General features: G+C 40.6%; 1 protein-coding gene across 2 annotated transcripts in view; it reads right to left on the minus strand.

Annotated features, from left to right (window-relative positions):
- Positions 1-398: 398 nt before the first annotated feature.
- Positions 399-19,634, minus strand: part of xpo1b (exportin 1 (CRM1 homolog, yeast) b) — a 30,478-nt gene continuing 11,242 nt past the window's right edge. Inside the window, exons 7-25 of one of the 2 annotated variants that reach the window (XM_050070822.1) lie at positions 17,157-17,338; positions 15,542-15,590; positions 15,310-15,429; positions 14,975-15,103; positions 14,732-14,890; positions 14,357-14,554; positions 13,566-13,704; positions 10,708-10,889; positions 10,365-10,521; positions 10,103-10,266; positions 9,793-9,927; positions 9,494-9,677; positions 6,904-7,010; positions 6,117-6,311; positions 4,591-4,759; positions 4,074-4,208; positions 3,795-3,954; positions 3,609-3,705; positions 399-1,849 (exon numbers count right to left, since the gene is read on the minus strand). In XM_050070822.1, coding sequence (XP_049926779.1) covers positions 1,703-1,849; positions 3,609-3,705; positions 3,795-3,954; positions 4,074-4,208; positions 4,591-4,759; positions 6,117-6,311; positions 6,904-7,010; positions 9,494-9,677; positions 9,793-9,927; positions 10,103-10,266; positions 10,365-10,521; positions 10,708-10,889; positions 13,566-13,704; positions 14,357-14,554; positions 14,732-14,890; positions 14,975-15,103; positions 15,310-15,429; positions 15,542-15,590; positions 17,157-17,338 — 2,808 coding nt within the window. In that variant the 3' untranslated portion in view covers positions 399-1,702. Of the gene's footprint in view, positions 1,850-3,608; positions 3,706-3,794; positions 3,955-4,073; positions 4,209-4,590; positions 4,760-6,116; positions 6,312-6,903; positions 7,011-9,484; positions 9,678-9,792; positions 9,928-10,102; positions 10,267-10,364; positions 10,522-10,707; positions 10,890-13,565; positions 13,705-14,356; positions 14,555-14,731; positions 14,891-14,974; positions 15,104-15,309; positions 15,430-15,541; positions 15,591-17,156; positions 17,339-19,634 lie in introns of both variants that reach the window. The other variant, XM_050070821.1, reaches the window with a different exon arrangement.

The following is a 19,634-nucleotide window of genomic DNA, read 5'->3' on the forward strand; positions in this document are numbered from 1 at the left end:
AAACTATACAAATGTACAGTAAGCTACAGCTTCCAACAGGTTCGCTCTGTTGATGTGGGTAAAACTCTAAAATATTAAGTGTTATGTTATTTTTTTCATACCTCAGGTCAATAATGCCATATTTTCAGGCCTCCTGCCAAAATGTAATCAGCTCATCTGGTCCAAACAGGCTGCAGGGTTCTGACTGTAATTTCACAGAATAGTAAAGAATCGGTCTCAATACTTTATGACCAATTACCGGGTAAAAAATCCTTGAAATCCCATCTCCTCCTCTTTCATTCACAGCAAGGTTCAATCATCTGAGTGAAGTAAAAAGAAGCAGAAGATGATTTTTAGTGGAAGAGGACTCTTAACATTTTGAGTCAGTGTTGTGGAATGAAGAAATGGGAGCAAAGGCAGGGTTATAAAATTCTCAACTTTAATCAGTTCAAAAAGTTCACAACAAATGTAACACCTTGAGAAGGGAAATTTGCCATTAGAGATTGGGTACTTATTTGGATTTATACATTCTTTTCCTAATTAAACTCGTTGGCAATTCATTTGCTCTCCAGACAAAAAGCCTTTTGTTTATTTGGACAGAACTCAAACAGGTACAACTGAAAAATGCAAAAAAAAAATACAAAATTAAATGTAAACCCAGTTTTATTTTTCATTTTGCTCTAAAGGTAGTGACTTGAAGCACTACTGCATGGTAAACAATCTAAATTAGTACAATTCAAAATCTGGAAAGCCATCTGAGTTAAACAGGAGTTGTTATAAAGATGCAACCAACTAAGAACCCATAAATACCTCCGCCACTTCCTTAAAACATCCCATTAATGAAGGCTCACAAATGAGCAACAATCCTCTTAGAGGAAAACAAAACGCTGATGTCGACTAGGCGACAGCACACACGCGCACACACCCACAACAAAAAGAAACAATAGAATAAAAGGAAAAAAAATGTTCCCATGGTATTAAAGATGCTATACAATTGGGATGATATGCACATATTCGGTTTTGCTTTTCCTAAAAACCTCCACACACTTTTTTTTAGGTGAAGCACAACTCATGAGCAACAGATGCCGATACATGATGCAGCATCTCTCGGCCTTCATTCATTATCCATTAGATTCACATTCTCCCACAATGCCGTGGGGCACCAAACAAGCGGTGCATGCGCCACTAAAAGACCACTTCCTGTCCGTCACACCACAGGTCTAGAAGTCTCTATGCCGACTTGACACATATGCCGTTTTTCACAAAAACCCTGCTCAGACTGTATATATAATATATTTATATATAAACAAATATATGGGGAAGAACTGGGAAAAAGAGAACATGGGAGATGGAGGGAACAGAACAAAAACAAGATGGTTAAGTTGTCTAATCGTTACAACGTCATCATGCAGGTCTTGGGATGGGCCAGAGACCAACAAAACATAAGCTTAGATTAACAGTTCTGGAAAGATATTACACAAAAAGTCTCCATAGAAAACGCAGATTATGTAAAAAGGGCCACAGGGTGACGCGGTAATCATTTACATATTGTTGGCATTGTTTTGGTCAACAAACATCCAATGGGACGGCCCGCTCTGCAGAGGGTGAGCGGCCTCCCACCACACTCAAGTGCCTTTCTGGGGTTTTGCTGTGTTTGCTGTGGTTAGGGTTTATTTGTTGGTTTGTTTGTTTGGAGTACTGTACAGTTTGGTGGAGCTGCTGCTCAGTCACACATCTCCTCAGGGATCTCGTGAGGGTTGAGGATGCCCGGGACTGACATCTGGATCTTGTGTTTCTCCTCCTGGGCCTGACGAAGTGACGCTTCCCTCTCCTCCAGGAACAGGTCTGTGGTGTCCTCCCCTGCAAACTCCTGGAACAGAAGCAGAAAACAAGGAAACACTACGATTAGAAAGCCAGACTACACCACCTTCCATGCATTTTCTTTATACACTGATCCTAGTGCACGGTCCCAACTTGGGAAGCACCTGATTAGTTTCATTATCAGTTTATTTAACACCTAACTGATGAGTCTCTCTGAGTCTAAAAATGTTGGAACTGTAAATTTCCCTCAGCCAGAGATGATATCAAACTGCTGAAAACACAAATATATTTAATTTACCATTTGAACTAAAGAAAGAAACAGCTGTAAATGTTTTGCTTTTTTGCTCAATAAATCACTTAGAGTAACTGGATAACAACAGTGTTGACAATATTATTATTTGTTGATCTCATAAATTGATTAACTGATTTGTTTCGCCTGAAAACATCTCAAAAGTTCAGTTTTATCTCTAATTTCAAGATCATAATCTGGAAAATAACCATCGAAAATCCACTGAGCCCGGCAGCTAAATACTGGACTGATCAGTAGAAAACACTGAACACATCACAGTCACTATCATACACAGTTATACTCCAACAATAAGCTGGCACAGCAGCCACAGACCTTCCATATACTTAGCAGAACAACCTGACCATGCAGGAAAATGTTATTTCTGGAAACAACAGCTAAGCAGCTAACTATGTGGTCCCTGATAACCTCTGTGAGAAGAGACAAAGCCCGCGCAGCACACACAACAAACAGCAAAGCCGGAGCTATGCAGGGCCTTGTTCGGCTCAGTTCAGCTCATCAGAACAACAAATACACATGGACAGATTATTCAAATATATTAAATTCAATTAACACTTAGTAGAAGCATTAGTTTTTGTATATGGTTTGATTCAGCTGTGGGAGGAGGCACTAGGTTGCCTGATATCTCACAGAGTTATCAACTCATTACACTCCATTTCCATCTCTGGTCTGACACTGCGTCCACTCTGACTGACTTCTGTGGGGGGAGGGGGATTTGATTTTCCCTCACCAATCACTTGAGACCAACATATCCTCCTGAATCTGAAGTCATTTTAGTCCACACTGATGCGTAGCCATGACAACATACTGGTCGTGCCAGGGTTGTAAGAGTGGAGCAGAGCAAAGTACAACAAACTACAATGTTGGGTGATACTGAGATGACGTTGATGTAGAACAGCCTAGATGGCAGTGTCTATCATCTTTAAAGTGTTTGCCACTGATGTTATTACTCCTCATTGGTTGTGGTGCATCACTTCACAACAGCTTGATAACTGTGCTGATTGGCCTACACTGTTGTGAGTATTTCCTTCTACTTGTATGAACCCAGGATACATACATGCTCTTTTGTGGGGCTTTATTTTCTTCAACATTTATTGTTCCTTATCTTTGACATATTAGTAAATAAAAGCTTAATTTCCACCTTTTTCCAGGAGATCTGCGTTACATCAAACTACGACATAGAGTAGGCGACACAGAGCCTACAGCGTAGGTATGGCATCAATTTAACGCAGAAGTATAAACTCTGCTTTTGCCCCCCACCACCCCAGCACTTATTGAATTGATTGATTCTTAACCAAGATACCGCTGTTTTTATGCAACAATATCAGACAAAGGAGTCAACTCTGGACTGCCTTTATGAGCAAAAAAAAAAAGAAAGAAAAATCAAGATCCCCTTGCTCTATTTTAATTTATCATGACACCTACAGTAGCTGAAGTTATCAAAAGCAATTTCTGAATGAGTAAAGCATTGTACATGACTTGTAAACTTTGTCAGACTCACCTTTATCTGGACAAGGAAGTCCCTAAGGTGCTCCTTGAAGGCAGGAATATCCTGGTTTAAGCTGAACAGCCCGGTCACAAACACCTTCACCTGAGCACTAACAAACACACAGCCACAGCGATGTTAATAAATGTGTATTTTACTACAACAGACAATGTGTGTGACTCAGTGTGCGCTGGTACTAACTCTTGTAGGTGAGGGAAGGCAGTCTTGAGCAGGTTGGCCACGTATTCCTGGATGAAGCCCTGGTTGTTGGTGGGGCTGGCAGGGTTTAGCACTGTAGTGATCTTCCCCTCCTCCACCAGGTTGAACATATAGGCCAGGATGGACGCATGCATCGTCAGGCCTGCAGGACACACACCAACACATACTCTTATACTAAAGAAACTTCATTTATTCATCTTTAAAAGATGTTTACATCTGGGTATTCTGGTGTCCCGGCAGCTCAGGAGTGTGTGAACTCACCAGCAGTATGTGATGTGTCAGTGACTACAGAGAAGATGTGTTGTAGGATATCACAGAAATACGTCTGGTAGAAACTCTGAGCGGCTGCTTCCTCCTGCGCCACATTCTGCAGCAGCGTGTACAGAATCTGTAGACCTGCATGAGCAGACACAAAGTTCAACTTAAGCTTCATACACATTGTTCAGTTCAAACTTCCCCATACTTCTTCCTCACACAAGGAACATTATACCTGGATATTAGTGCGGGGCCAGAAGCATGACCTGGCTAGTAACTAACAATGAGTGCTTTTGAACATCGCTGAGGTAACACACACCTGCAGTGTCACATTTCTGCCTTTTAAACAAAATTGTTTGTGTTGTTTGAAGATAATCCCAACCTGTGACACACTGTCCTTGTGACAGGAGAAAAAACAGCACCCGGATAGTTTACACCATTTAGTAATTAAGCTCTAGGTATTGTTGCTCCATATGAACATTAGTACGTGTAGTTAAATGAACGGGGATATCAGCAGCCTCACCAGTATCAGCCACATTCCTCATGGTGTGTTTGAAGGCCCAGATGATGGAGTCCAGCACCAGTTTGAACTGGGCGGGGGGGATGGCGAGGAATGCAGGGAAGCAGTGAGAGTTTACAGCTTGGAGTAAGTAGAAGAAGTGGGTCCTGTGCTCTGGAAACTCCTCAAAGTTCTAGCAGAAAAAACACACACAAAAACAAGTTGTTTAAATATAATACACTACATCATTCAAGAGTTTGTCCAATCTGGTCTGGTTCCCCCAGTGTTTATCAGCCTGTACAGGCACTAGGCCAGAGCCTAAAGGTACCCTTTACTTTTCAATATCCTATTCATGTCACTTTCATTCTTTCAAGTTGACTTTATTACTGAAGTCTCTCTGAAAGTTAATCTTACTGTGTAGCCCAGACTTCTCAAACCAAACTAACGTCCTTGTACACAGAGGTAAGATTTAACTCATGTACATAAACTCATTTGTGGAATATCAACAGTCTTGGTTAGATTCAGCTTTCCACGTTATGAATAATGTGTTTCATGTTTTACTTCAAACATGAAAAATAGAGCATTGAAAACTTGCTCTGCAGGCTGTCTGCAGGCTCTGATGGGTTTACTCTGATGTTTCAGAGATGACACCAACAAGCAGTTGAGAAACTTGAATGACTGACGTTTTTATCACCAGCAACCTTTTTTTCTGCAATAGTTTTTTATTACCATTTGATAAAGGTTCCTTACAAATATCACAGGTCTTCTAATCAGGTTTTCTTAAACTAGACAGCCATGACTGTGAACTGCTGCAGGCAAACCCTCCAAACAAGACAGACTGGACTGTAAATGCTAATGAAATCAGTTGTATGGAGAAACTGCCCTTTACTTTGACACTACAATATACAAAACTATATGTAAAATACTAGGAAATTGATATATTAACATAATAATACATACAGTATCCGCTGTGAGGGATGTCGCATGCTGTAAAGCCCGCTGAGGCAAATTGTGATTTGTGATATTAGGCTTTATAAATAAAATTGAATTGAGTATGCCTGTAAGATGTAACCAGCTGCAGGTCATTGACAGACCCTGTTCCTGTATCGATAAGACAGATGTTTTCACCTTGGTTTTCTACTGACAATGCCCCATCACGTCAGAATGCACAAACATAATCAGTCCAGCATAGCGCTCTGATTAACAGACTGCTGTGAATGCCACATGATGTCGATTGCTTATCTATGCACAAATGAAACCTGCTAATTCAAATGTTTGTTTTCTTGATGATGAATGTGTTTAGTCACCTACTGGACTGGAAGTGTTTCACATTTTCACTGAAGCAGTGACAGATCTGCCTTATGTCCAGTACATTAGTCGAGTGCTAATCAATGTAAATTATTACAAATCAGAAACAAAGATACAAAGCTCACAGTAAACCAAAGTGTGTGTGTATCCGTTTTTAATCAGGTTACTGAAATGATGATCAGCTCACTTAGAATCTTAACCATCAGAATACAAGCTGCGTCCAGCTGATCACTGTGCCTTACCTTGTTGATCATGTTTAGGGTGCACTCAAAGACGGCATCAAAGATCTGGGGTATCTCACTGGTGATGTGCCCCCCTAACTTGTTGACAATGGTTGCCATGGTGCTAAGGACCTCAGGCTCACGGGCAGCAGGAACATTGCGTTGATAGTCGATGAGGACGGCGTCCAGCAGCGGCGGAACAAAGTTTTCCCCAACCTGAAAAACAACAGGAGGGATTAGGAGGGATCAACAAGCCAAGAGAAGAGAAAAACAGGAGCATCCACCACCTTTCCTGCACCTTAGACGGGTGCAGAAAAGGCATTTAAGTAAGACTTTTCAAAAACTCAGTTTTGACAGGTACATTACAAAGGTGCAGCTATAATTTTTGCAAATGTTTATAAACTCTGACACACTATGAATATTAATTGTTATGCAGATAAAAACACAGCTGAGGGCACAAATGTCCAAATCTGCCACAAGGAAACGAAATCTTAGTGTCTGATCTAAAAATACCAACAGGATTAGTTCTACTTCTTCGCTACTGTCAACCGTTTCATTGATTGCCACAGAGTGTAGTGTCTCCTGAGGACATGAGAGTAAAAATATATCACTGCTTTTTGCTAAAGTCCACATTAACTTTTTCTTAAATTTAAGAATGTTGTTATAAACCACTCATGGCATTTCTGTTTAATGAATTTAGAGAGGAATGTTCATCACCCCAAACAGGGTTATTGTTCCTCAACACAGCTTCAGAAATATTAGGTTTTCCTCCCCCGGCAGTGATGTGCCTTTCAGAGCAGTTTCTCACCATCTGTGGGTCGTTTGATCGGCTGACCCAGCCTGAGATCAGTTTCAGTGTCTCTCGTTTCACTGTTCTCATACTCCGGATCAAGGGCTGTTTCGTCACCATCTCACCTGCGACACAAAGAAGAGACACATATTGAAGGTTCAACATGGGGAAAATTCCCTCACACATCTAATGATGTATTGTTTTCTTGTAAAAATTCTGCACAGGGCACAGAGAAGTGCTCTTTCAGTGTGTAGCTCACACAAAACTCAACTACAAAGCTTTTGCAGACCTGTGCACCTGACTAATGCTGATTGGATGAGCAGTGGAGGATCTGCAGGAGTATGGCTGTGTGTCAGGGTTTCCTCTTGTTTGCTGTACATTATAGTTTGGTAGATGCTGAATTGCTCCCAAGTACACTTTAAAGGGATAGTTCGGATCTTTTGAAGTGAGGTTGTATGAGGTACTTATCCATCCTGTCAACAGATTACATAAAGTAGATGTCAGCTGGTATGCCCCCAGTTTGAAGAAGCAGGCTGGAGTACTGCCGCGGAAACTAAGATATGTACTGCTGTGGAAGGGTCAACAGCAAAAAGTATTGTAGCCACCTGAAAAAACTATATCAGTTTAAGTGTACACTATATTTACAATATTTTTACTGCTTAACCCTAACGTCAGACAGCTCTTTCCAACAGGGAACTAAAGTTGTTATATTGCTCTCTTCAAAGCCAGACTCTATTGAGAAAAACAGTAATTTGACATCACCTAACACAGGAGCTGCTGGTCTACGTTTGCCTCAGTCAGTTTGTTTGTGTTATTGTGTGACTTCGGCGTTGAAAAGGGTTGGTTCAGATTCAACAGTCACATAATAACACAAACAAACTAACTGATCACAGCAGCAGTTGACCAGCATCTCCCTATATTCAGCGACATAGAATTACTGTTTTTGTCAGTGGAGTCTGGTGGCTTTGACGAGAGCATAGATGAGAAACTGAAGCTGTAAACGGCTTCCCCACTAGAAAAAGGCTGTCTACCGCAAGGTGAAGCAGTGAAAATACTCCTCCACAGCAGTACATTGTTTAGTTTCCTTGTCAGACCTCTAAACTGGGGGTGTGCTATGTAGCTGTGGTTGAACTAAGCTACAAGTTTTAGGCTACTGTAGGCAATGTCACAAATCACTGAGCAAGGCTGCTTCATGGCAATATTAGTTCACATAATTTTTGTATTTACTGTGATAAATTTTTGTATTTGTCATCAGATACAAACTAAACTGGATTATCCCAGACATTCCCATCTTGTTACTTTATAAATGGTTTCTTAATTGGATTTCCACAACAGAAAACAAAATCCCAACTGACATTACATATCATTTACTAGAAGATGTTATCCTTATCTTCCATCCCCACAGGTTTATTCATTATCAGGTGTGGGACGCCTGGCTTTAATCACAATCAAATGTTTGTTTCCTTTCTTTTGAAAAACCATCTGCTCTGCACTGAATCACTGTCAAATTGATTCTTTGTGTCTTATTCTAGAAAAAGATGGATCATAGTCAAGCTGACCTACACATTGTGCACAAAAGGTTCGGTTAAGCTTTTGAATAGGATTTGTTTCTCCTGCGTGGATTGCCATTTCTTCCCTGCTCTGAGTCAGCGGCCAATGCAAGTGTAGAAATCCTTGATACTTGATTATTACTGACAGACCTCATACGGCACCTCTCCTCCCGTTTAAGCTCAGAAGACTCAAAGATGAGTCACCAAAACAGGCCCATGCAGGAAAAAACGAAGACAGTATTGCTAGCCTAGACACAAAATGCCACTACTGAATGACACCATCCTAAAATGTTACTACATACAGAGGGTGCATAACCACAAAGGCAAAGGCTAGAATAAATCAGATATGGTGCAACTGTAGCACTGACCAAACAAAAAAAAAAAAAAAAAGCACAAAACGATAGCTTGTCTTAGCAAGTGTAGTTTGATCTTTAATTTCTAAATGCTTTCAACAAAAAGTATAAACACACGGCACTGAAAGCATTGGGTATCTTTTAAACCCGGCGGCAACACACTGATGCCGTGCTGGAGTGACACAAAAGACTGCATGCCTTAACAACAATGAAGGGACACACTACAGTATATGTATCAGTGTACAGATCTATACACAAGCTCAACAACCCAAACAACCCTCCACAAATCTACATCATGATAGACAAACAGATGATCACATATCATCTTAGATTTAGGTTATCATAACTGTTGTCTTTTCCTGGTTTTAAGGGCTGGATTACGATAAAGTGATTTAATTTTCTGAATTTACCAACTGTTCTTTCATATGCCTTTACCTTCTTAATCATTGTATCCACATTACTGATATTTTTTTTCTTCTTTTTTTAAATCTCAAGTCAACCCTACAATACCGACATAATATCAGTGTCAAAGTATGTGGTCAAAAATATTGTGATATTGTGATAAGCCTTACATCTCTTCCCAGGTGGTCACAATACACACCTTTATTAACATGTATGCAACTACTGTTATGTGACTGTAAGTGGCCTTAATCTACAAACATGTTATCAGTCAGCTGTATGATCCCAAACACACACCTCCCTTACCATTTGTCTGAATGGCAGCAGAGATGTTCTCGCTGAGGCACTTGTAGACGTTGAGCATGTCAAGGTAAATCCGTCCCAGCTGGATGACAAAAGGGTGTCCTACAGCCTTACAGGCTCTGACGTTAGTCTTCAGGATGCTGCCAAGCTGTTTCACGGTCTCTGGGTCCTTCAAGATGTCCACATTCTGCCGGTGGAGAGATGAGCCGCGGGAAGAGGGATGGAGGGGAGGACAGATTAACACACTGTTCTTGTTTTTCTGTCATGAACATTATAGTCTGGTATATTGGGTAAACTCTTACCTTGGTAGCCTGCTGGATGATGCTGTCCCACACTTGATTGGGCAGTAGCATGTATTTTTCTATCAGGTGCTCTTGAACAGCCTGATCTGTCTGGGCTCCAATCATATAACCTACTGCTTCATAGAATGTGTGCACCTGGACATAAACAGGAAAACTGGTCAGCATGCAAACTTGATTGGGAAAAAGGCAAATTATTTCCCATTATTTTCCTATAAAACACAACTGTGTCTCTCTGTATTTTTTGAAAAAAAAATAATAATAATTTTGACAAATGTCTTGAGATGATGAAAATTAGCATGTATTTGCTGACCTGCTGGGGTTGAAGGTCACAGATGATGGTGTTAATGTTGTTGAGGATCTCGTCAATGAATGGCATCACCTCTCCCACCTGCACCTGGATAAAGTGGCGCCGGCACTTTTGGGCGATCTTGATGAACGTGTCACAGGCCATGTCCTGAACACCGTCATGGGTCTCTGATGAAGGAGGCATGGAGGGTGATCAAAATTTACATAGTTTTAAAAATTATATTTTTAGATCCGACATTTGGAAATCAGTGCAAACCATGTCTCACCGTGCATGAACTCAAAGAGTTTGTTGACCACAGTTTTGAGGAACTTCCAGTGGGCTCGGAGAAAGCGTGGATACTGGCCAACAATGTACATGATGTTGGAGGCTATGATGGCCTTGTTGTCTTTTCCTCTCTTCTGCTCGCACAGACCCAGCAGATCCTGAGACAAACGGGAGGTTTTTCAGAATCAGACACAATGTTTAGTGTTCTGTTCAATGGCTTCAAAAACATAAAATTCTGATCACATTGTGACAGTCTCACAGGTCCTGAGCTTTTTAAATATAAACTACTACGACACAGAACACGCTGGTCCTCTATCTAACATGAGTTCAGAGCTTTTTAATACCTTGATGACGGTGACCAGGAACCTCTTCTCGTCCTCCTCGTGCATAGCCCCGCTGATGGATCCGATGGCCCAGCATAATGTGTTGAGGTTCTTCCAGGACCACTCAGTGCCGTTCACCTGGTTGTGGAGCTTCTCTGTCATTATGCGTTCTGTGTCTGCGTAGTCCAGGTGAGTCAGGTACACTGCAGGATAGCACAGTGTTATTAATACGTGTACGAAGCGTGGTGGACTTTAAGCCAAAAGTATATCTCTGCGCAGTTGTGAACAAGCACAAAATCTGAACATGGAAAAAAGAGGGTAGGAAAAGTGATGGTGAAACGTTTTGCCAGTGTGGTAAGTGACACTGATCAATATAGTCATCAAAATCTAATTTTACCAGCAGTCATTGCTTTCTAGCTTTTATTTTATGACCCTGGAGTCAGTATAATAATTGAAAATCCTACTATTTCAAATAGTCAATGTTACAAGCAGGCAATAGTAAAGAGTATAATCACTGAAGCTTTCTCTACATCCATTTTCTTAATGGCTCATCTTGCTCAGGTTCACAGGGGGCTGGAGTCTATCCCAGGAGACACAGCCTGAATGGACTGCTGGTCTACGAGTTTCCAATCAATCTAAGTATACGTTCACATTACAGGGCTTAATGCTCAGATCTGATCTTTGTGCCCCGACTCTTCATATTTAGATTTGAAGTGACCTGTATGTGATATCAGTGTAAACAGATCTCTGCCCTGAAACGCCTCAAATGCAAACAATGACATCACACACATGCACGCTGGAACAACAAAAAACCTCACATTTGCAAAACAGGCATTTGGGAAAAGATGAATGACACAGCATTGCAAGTGTTCATCTCTGGAGTTATTTGCTAGGTTGGATGACAATTTGTTATATTTTAAGGATGAGGGTAAAAAGACAAAGGAACACAAAAGCCAACACTAGGCAATCACAGGCATAGTAGGACAGGTCATCTCTAGGCCATAGGTCCGATGATGTCATTCTGAACAAAAAATTAGCTGTTTGCTTCTGTTTGAGAAAGTGCCACTGGAGAAACAGCCCTTCAAAACGATGGCCATTTGTTTTTGGTATAACGGGCTATTGTACAAATGGGCTTTCAGTCCAGTGGGACATTTTTTGGACTATCAGAGCTTCGGAATTATGGGCTGTCAGAACAATGGGCAGTCCCCAGCAGCAATACACTATGGCAGCCTTCTGTAGTTTCCAAGGACTGCCCCATCACTGTATGGTGAGTGATCTGCTCCTGCGCAGTGAAGTATAACCTGAAAAATCCATGAGCGGATGGGAGACACACGTGAATTCAGATATGACCGATCCCACAGTGGTTGCATGGCGGTAATGAAATATGTATCGGATTTAGGACCACATATGAAGGTGGCACAGACCTACTTGGTAAAAAATATGACAACGTTGTCCTAAAAATCAGATCTGTGCCACATGAGGGCATGAAACTGGAATGAATTTGGGCCACATTTGCTTGTAATATGAACATAATCTAAACTGCATGGTTCTTAACTGTGGGGAAAAACATTAGCACCTAGAGGAAACCTATGCAGACACAGGGAGAAAATTAAACTCCATACAGGAGAACCCCAGCCAACATACTAACCCCTGAGCCATGTGCACCCCAATTGTCCTACAATTTTTACGTATCATGGTAGTGCCGTATTTTTACGTATAATTAGGGGTGTGCCATATCATCTCATTCACAATAACACTGGTATATTTTTTAAAATCATATAAAAAATTCATATTGTGATATTTGTGATGTTTGGACTTGTTGACATATTGACGTCATACTGTTACCCACAGCAACAACAAGTTTGGCTGAAAGCGAAATAATTAGCGATTCCGCAGTGGTTTCAAAAAGAGGAGCAGCTTCAGTAGAGTGGAATTAGGCCTGGGCGTCCTTAGTGTTTTATGAACAGCCTCGGACTTCTCAGACTCTTTTAGCAAGTTAGCGCGAGTTACCCTCCCTGCAGAAGGAACTCATTCAGCTGCTCCACCGGCAATAGCACAGCGTCTCTCCCTCTCCTTTCGCACTGCGTGCACATGGGAGTCGGTGATACTTTGTCATAAAACTTTGGTAATGAAAACCTATGTGACACTCGCAGCTCGACAAAAAACACAACATGTATGTGAGTGTGCAATAGTTATGGTAGCACAACAGCCAGTCACAGGTTACAATGTGATGATTAGAGGAGAAATGGCAGAGCATACAGGTCCAGGTGGGAAAAAACAACTCAATCATTTAGGGATTTTGCTAAAAGAGAGGGAAATCACCTGTTGATTTAAGGTACATTTTCTGTATTTTGGGAGCTGTTTAAATGTGTAATTTGTGGTAGAACTATTAATATTGTATATAGAATCTGAATCTCACTCTGAGTTACTGTTGTTTACAAACTAAAGAAATGAGAGATCATTTTTGTTCAGTTTTTACTGATTATTTGATGGTAAACTGGTTAACATCTAAGACTATGTCACTTATTTTGTTGCAATACTGTTTTCTTTAATTAATAATAAAAAATCTACATATTTTTTTACTAATTTGACATATCATCAAGAATATCATTATCGCAAATATACCCTGAAATATCGTGATATTATTTTAGGGCCATAACGCTCTCCCCAAGTACTGAGTAAAATTAACAGGGCAGTAGCATTATTGTCAATGACAAAGTTACTGGATTGACAGATAAATTAGAAGCTATACAGATATATCACTCTTTGTAGTTCTGATCGATTACACACTCCATCTTTAAGACAAGTGGCTAAGAAAAAGTTGGCTACGGGTAATGGCAGTAGATATGGACTGAGGTGCTCTTATTATTAAGCCATACCAAGGGTTTCCCTCATGTTCTTGTAGAGGTTGATGGAATCGGTGTCCTTCATGAACTCTCTGACCACCTCTCCCTGGTCATTCTCCACCACCAACACCTCCTCTGGTTTGGCCATCCGACTTACCATCAGCAGACGCACCTGTTGCAAGAGATAAACACCTGTCAGCAAACACACACATCGACGAACAGCCTTACTGTGCTTACACTTGCACACACACACATATTGTATATCACAGTGTGTAACCTGAGTAGGGATACATGTTAAAGGATAATATACGACAAGGCGTATTGCTATACACACACACACACACACACCACACACACCACACACTATGTTAATGGAATGTAAAATATCATCACCAAAGAGAAAAATATCTGTTGTTATTTTGCTTCACGGGTTGCTGATTTTCAATAACGTTCTAACTAGCAAATCTTTTGGCAGCAGTTTAGCAGCCACCTGTTGCTTGACCAGTGCCAAATGATTCTAGTATGACTGTGAGCTAAGACTCCACTGAAACAATTCAGCACCCCTACACACTTGACTACTGTGCAATCTCTAACTTAAAAAGTTGTTTTCATAAAATCAACTGCAACAGCTAACTCAAATCTAAAGTTGTGTTTGTCAGTTTATGGCTATGTTGTTGACATCCCAACAATGCATTAATTCATCGTAATGCATCAATGCATATGTAAATGTCATCAGATGGGAGGGGAAAGGGCAATGAAGGCTACAGGTGTGTTAATTCTTTAATAAATCAGTTAAATACAATGTAATCTGCTGTGTGTGGTACCTTGGAAAGTACAGGTAGGTAGAGCTGTCTGCGTGGTGGCACGTCGAAGTGCTGGTTGCCAGAGAGCAGGGGGGACGTGGACGTGGAAAAGGGACTCTCTCTGTACAGCTCAGCAGCCAAGTGGTTCCAATACTCGAGACAAATTTTGAAGATCTCAGTCTCTTCGACCTCTGACACCAGCAGCATGTAGTGGAGGGCCTGGGAGACGACCAAGGGAAGAATTACACAATGGATGCAGTTTAATACTCCTTCTGTTGGATAGATCCATTTGTTTATTATGCAATATTTGTCTCCCATTTTCTCCTGTGCAGCCTGTCTAGACAAGCTGTAATACCACAGGACTGTGTCCCTGCGACTGACAGTATTCTCTCTTACCTCCATTAATGTCTCTCTGAGGTTGAGCCGCTTCTCAATGAGCTGTCCGTGCTCTTTGAGGAAAGTACAGAGGAACAGACTGAGGTTCTGGATGAAGTTCTGCTCGTCATCTTTCCCGTTAGCATAGGCCAGCCGAATGTTGGTGTTCAGAGGCAGCATCTGATCGGATGAGATTTGAACCTTAATTAGTATCTCTGAGAAAAAATGTGAATCTGAGTATAATCTTATCTGAGGCTCACTCACTTGTTTGAGTTGACACATGGTCAGGGTGAAGAGTGTGACAAACTGCTCCTCATACTGGCTGACGCTCACACCGGCAATCTCTGTGAGGCACTTCAGTGTCACATTGCGGAACATGGGCACGTTCAAGAACTGAAAACAGATGAAACAGATGTTTAGTTAAAGACTATTTTGGTTAACAATCTGTGTGTGTAACTAGCAATTATATGTAGTATTTTTAAGCTTGCTTGGCATACTCCTCCATGAGAGAGGATTTGTTTTATGAACAATTAATTAGTTATGGGTCCTGCAGTTCTAGTGAGCTTGTTTCATGACACTGTGTGTGATTGTGCACATACCTTATACACCAACGTGCTGATCAGTTTGGTTTCAAAGATGTACCCCAGAGGAATCCAGTTGAGAAAACGAAGGAGGGTTTCCAGAGTGGCGTGGACCAGGGGGGCGTTCTGGGAATTTTCCTAGAGTACAACGAATGAGACAACAATTAGCTTAAGGACATACACTGGCATGTATCTGATATATAAAGATTGTATACCAATGCTAAAAAGTAAGAGATGAGGGTTTGCATACCATAACAAACTGGCAGAGCTGGAATATCTGGGAGAATTCATTGCACATGCTGGAAAATAAAACAGGAGAAACATTATGGAACGAACTTTATGCACCCAACACATTTTGACACTGACATTTTAGGGATCTTCTTGCATTTACAAGCTCCCTCTTAAATTAATGTCACCTTGACTCTTTATATAAAACAGTACAACGCTGGGATTTATGGGATTGGGATGGGATTTTTTCATCCGCTGAGCTAAACCTGACAGATCCTGAGGCATTTCTTGTGATCATTTTGCCTCTAAACAATTACTGATTAATTATGACATTTGTTGAGTCAAATAGGTCTTCTGATATTTCCCCTGAAGGTCAGTCTTTCTTCCCTGTAGTGTATTAATGTTTTCTAATGTTCGCGGGGGTAGAAAATTATATTAGTCAAGGTGGTTGCCTCGGCAGTAAAACATTGTGGGAAAAATCTTAAATTCATTATTAAAGCATGAAAGAATGTTTTCTTAACTGATGAATCAAAGCTTGAAATTTACAGTTGCTCCTGTAAAACACACGACACACCCGAGGCTATAAAACAGTGAGTACAGCCAAAGTCAAATGTAGCTGAGTGGTTGAAATATTGAGGTGTGAGACTGTTTCAGTTATAGTGCATAAGCTCATAAAAACAACTGCACACAAACAAATAAGAAACTCTACTACACTCTTCAGACATTTATCATTGTGTGTAGATTAAAACTATATAGAACGGGCTATCTGAAGTCGCAGAAAGCACACATACCAAACAACAACTTGTGCAGCTTTGCCCTCAGTTAAAGACTCTCTTGGAACATCTGAGGCCAAATAAATTGGTGCTAAACCTTGGCAATAAGGCGATAACTATATTCATTGTATACATACAAACTACTGCATATAATATGATGGAACATCAGCCCCAGTCGATCAAACTTGACAAGCATCAATTGTCCATGGATATGAGGGAAATAAAGTTCATTTGTTTTTGACATCATGACTCAAACTGCATATCTCAAAGTTTCCTACGCTGTGCAGCCAAACTGCACACAGCTCATTTCTACTGTGCTGTATGTGCAGGCTGTGCACAACACAGTGCACAACTGCTTACAATTAAGGCAACACTGAAACTGCAAATCAACTGCATAATACTTGAAACGACACTGATTGACTTGTGAAATGGAGCGGTAATAAAAGTGTCAACAACAAGAGGCATCCAGTGCAAAGCAACAGCAGTTTGTCTGCAAGTCTGTAAAATACACATCACAGCATTACATCATTAGATTTACTGCCTGCTGCAACATTTTTCAAAATGCTAACACACTGAGATCATATTTTATGATGTTCTGAAAGTGCGAACATATGTAGGATCAGTGACGGACAAGATTTCATTATTACAGCCTTTATAAAGCATTTGTTTATAATGTGATATCCCACACAAAATCTGTCTTTTGACTTTGAAACACTCATTGTTTTGGCTAAAGGGTTAAACAGGTTAATTATGAAATGTTGGTGGAACACTCAGATACACTGACCCCATTGTAGCTTTTCTAGCAATGCCATCAAAACAACAGGATTGTGCTTCCAGAGAATTGTGAAGATGCAGCATGCTGACCTGTCTTTTAGGTGCTTGGCTTTGACCTGGGTCATCTGGCCACTGGAGAAGTCAAAGACCTCCTCACTGAGGAGCTTGAGAATGACCATGTTGTTCTGACAAAGGCTCTCGCTGGTACGACTTGCTCCAACAATGTCACTGATGAATGTGGGCCAGTGCTTGGGCCACTCCTGCTTCAGGATCTACACACACAGGGACACACGCGCACATTAGTGTTACATGGTTCAACGGTGACATTTTCCACTGAGAGCCACATGTGATCTGAAAATGAAAAATTAAGAGGATGAATCTGTGACTCTTGCTAAAAATAACAATTTCAATCTCAAGTCAGGCATGTGCCCCTGTTCCTGTTTCACTGTGATCACTCAGTAGTAAAACACAGTGTACAAGTTTGTTTATGAAATCACATGATACAAGCAAACACCACACAACCAGAAAAAACAACATACATGTACACAAACATTTTAAATGCAGCCTCCTGAGGAAGAGTGAGGAATCTGGAGCTCTACAATCCCTGAAGGCCAAAACAATGTTAGCTCAGCTGACGCAGGCAGTGACTCATTCTCACTGGCATTAATGCAAAGTCACTTGTGTAGCCAGTGAGCCAATCTCTGTCTCCTTCATGTAAATATACATCACAGACACATGCACATGCATACACAAGGAGGTGGTGTCAAACTGTGAAAGTGAGAGAGTGTGTGGACCAATAAATCACTGAGCTCTAAATTGTCAGACTCAAGACCTTTCTGATACACATCTCAGTGACTCACTACAGTGTCCTGAAGTGGTCCGCACTAATTTGTTGATCAGACAGCACACACCAGTGAGCAGCTAATTTCTATGGCCCTAATTTAGAGGACTCAGCACTTTCCTGGAGTACAGGTGCAATCACCTCTGACACTACTTCTTACATAATATGTAGTTCTGTACTTATATTGTGCATCATTGTTGATAAGCCCTTTGCTGGTTAAAAAAACTAAACATCTTCATTCTAACGTTTCCATACACTGCTTCTCCTTCAGCTTTCAGATCCTCTTTCTAATCATGAGGCCAAAGCGACAATTTATAAACATCCACTGCCCTGCTTGAGAAATTCAAGGAGAATTAATATGCAATTTTAATAAGGAATCATGGACTCAGCTGACCTGGACGGTTTAGAGTCATACAGACTAATTAAGAGTGACATCTTCAGGTTAAAAAGTATCACTGCAAAGGCTTAGGGGAGCCTTGAGGCACCAAGATGGCCAAACAATGAAAATCTGTTTAAAACAGACTGACAGCCTTTCTATCTTTTTCGTATGAATCATATCGTGCTGGTTACATACAGGTATGCTAAACTGTCTTGCATTTAGAGGTAGTGTATGTGGTGAAAAGACTAATATATTTTTTACCTAGTAATCACTGGATTGCTCTGCACATACCCCTTCACTGTAGCTACAGAAAAGCCATTGATCTATAATCCACACCAAGCAGTGACATTAAAGGAATACTTCACCCGCAAAAAGACCATCTGTATATCTATTATTCATGGAGTGTTAAATTTAATTTGTGAAGTAAACTTTGTTTTTCTTGCATCCCTCCACCATGAACCGAGAATCCAAAAAAAGGTGAACATTTTTTGTGGATTTAAGTCATTGGGGTCCATGTTTACCAACAGCAAAACTGCATCAAAACAAACGTTAACAAACACTTGATAAAACCCAAATCTCATTTATCCAGTTGTGAGCACAGTACTTCCAAACACATGCATTTTTGCTAAAATAAAAATACAAAATATAACACACTTCCACCTGCGAGTAACTGCCTCAGCATGGGCATACGTATGTGCACCATTTAAGCAGAGGCCAAACTCACATGCGGGCCGGGCACACTACTCACCCATGTTTGTACTGACTTGTTTTAAAATGTAATGTTTTAGCAAAAATCCATGTGTTGGGGAAGTACTGAGTATACGACTGGATAAACAGGACTTGGATTATACTACATGACTTGTTTTAGAAATTGCAAACAGATGTTTTGATATAGTTTTGCTGTTGTTAAACGGGGACCCCTTTCACTTAAATTCATGACGAATGTTAGCCTTTTTTGGACTCTCCATTCACCATGGAGGCAAGTTACAGTGACAGTAATTCATATTCAAACGGTCAATTTGCTGGTGAAGTATACCTTTAACACTATATCACTGGTTCAATGCTTTTAGTTGACATTTTTTACCTCCTATATCCTTCAACAGAGAGCTTAATTTGTTTACTATGATTAATCATTTATAGTCATCTAACTCATCTACATTTTAATCATCTGCCTAAACACATAGTGACTGTGCCTGCGAGAAACTAACCAACCATTTCCAGCAGCAGCCAGTGAGCCATAATGTTGTTCTGTATATTATATCTCTGTATTATGGACACTATATCATGAAGTGATCTAGCAATCGTCAGTGGCTTTCAAATGTCTTAGGCAATGTGCAGGACGCGAGTA

Source organism: Epinephelus moara, chromosome 19 (genome assembly GCF_006386435.1).
Source record: "Epinephelus moara isolate mb chromosome 19, YSFRI_EMoa_1.0, whole genome shotgun sequence".
NCBI classification, from domain to species: Eukaryota; Metazoa; Chordata; class Actinopteri; order Perciformes; family Serranidae; genus Epinephelus; species Epinephelus moara.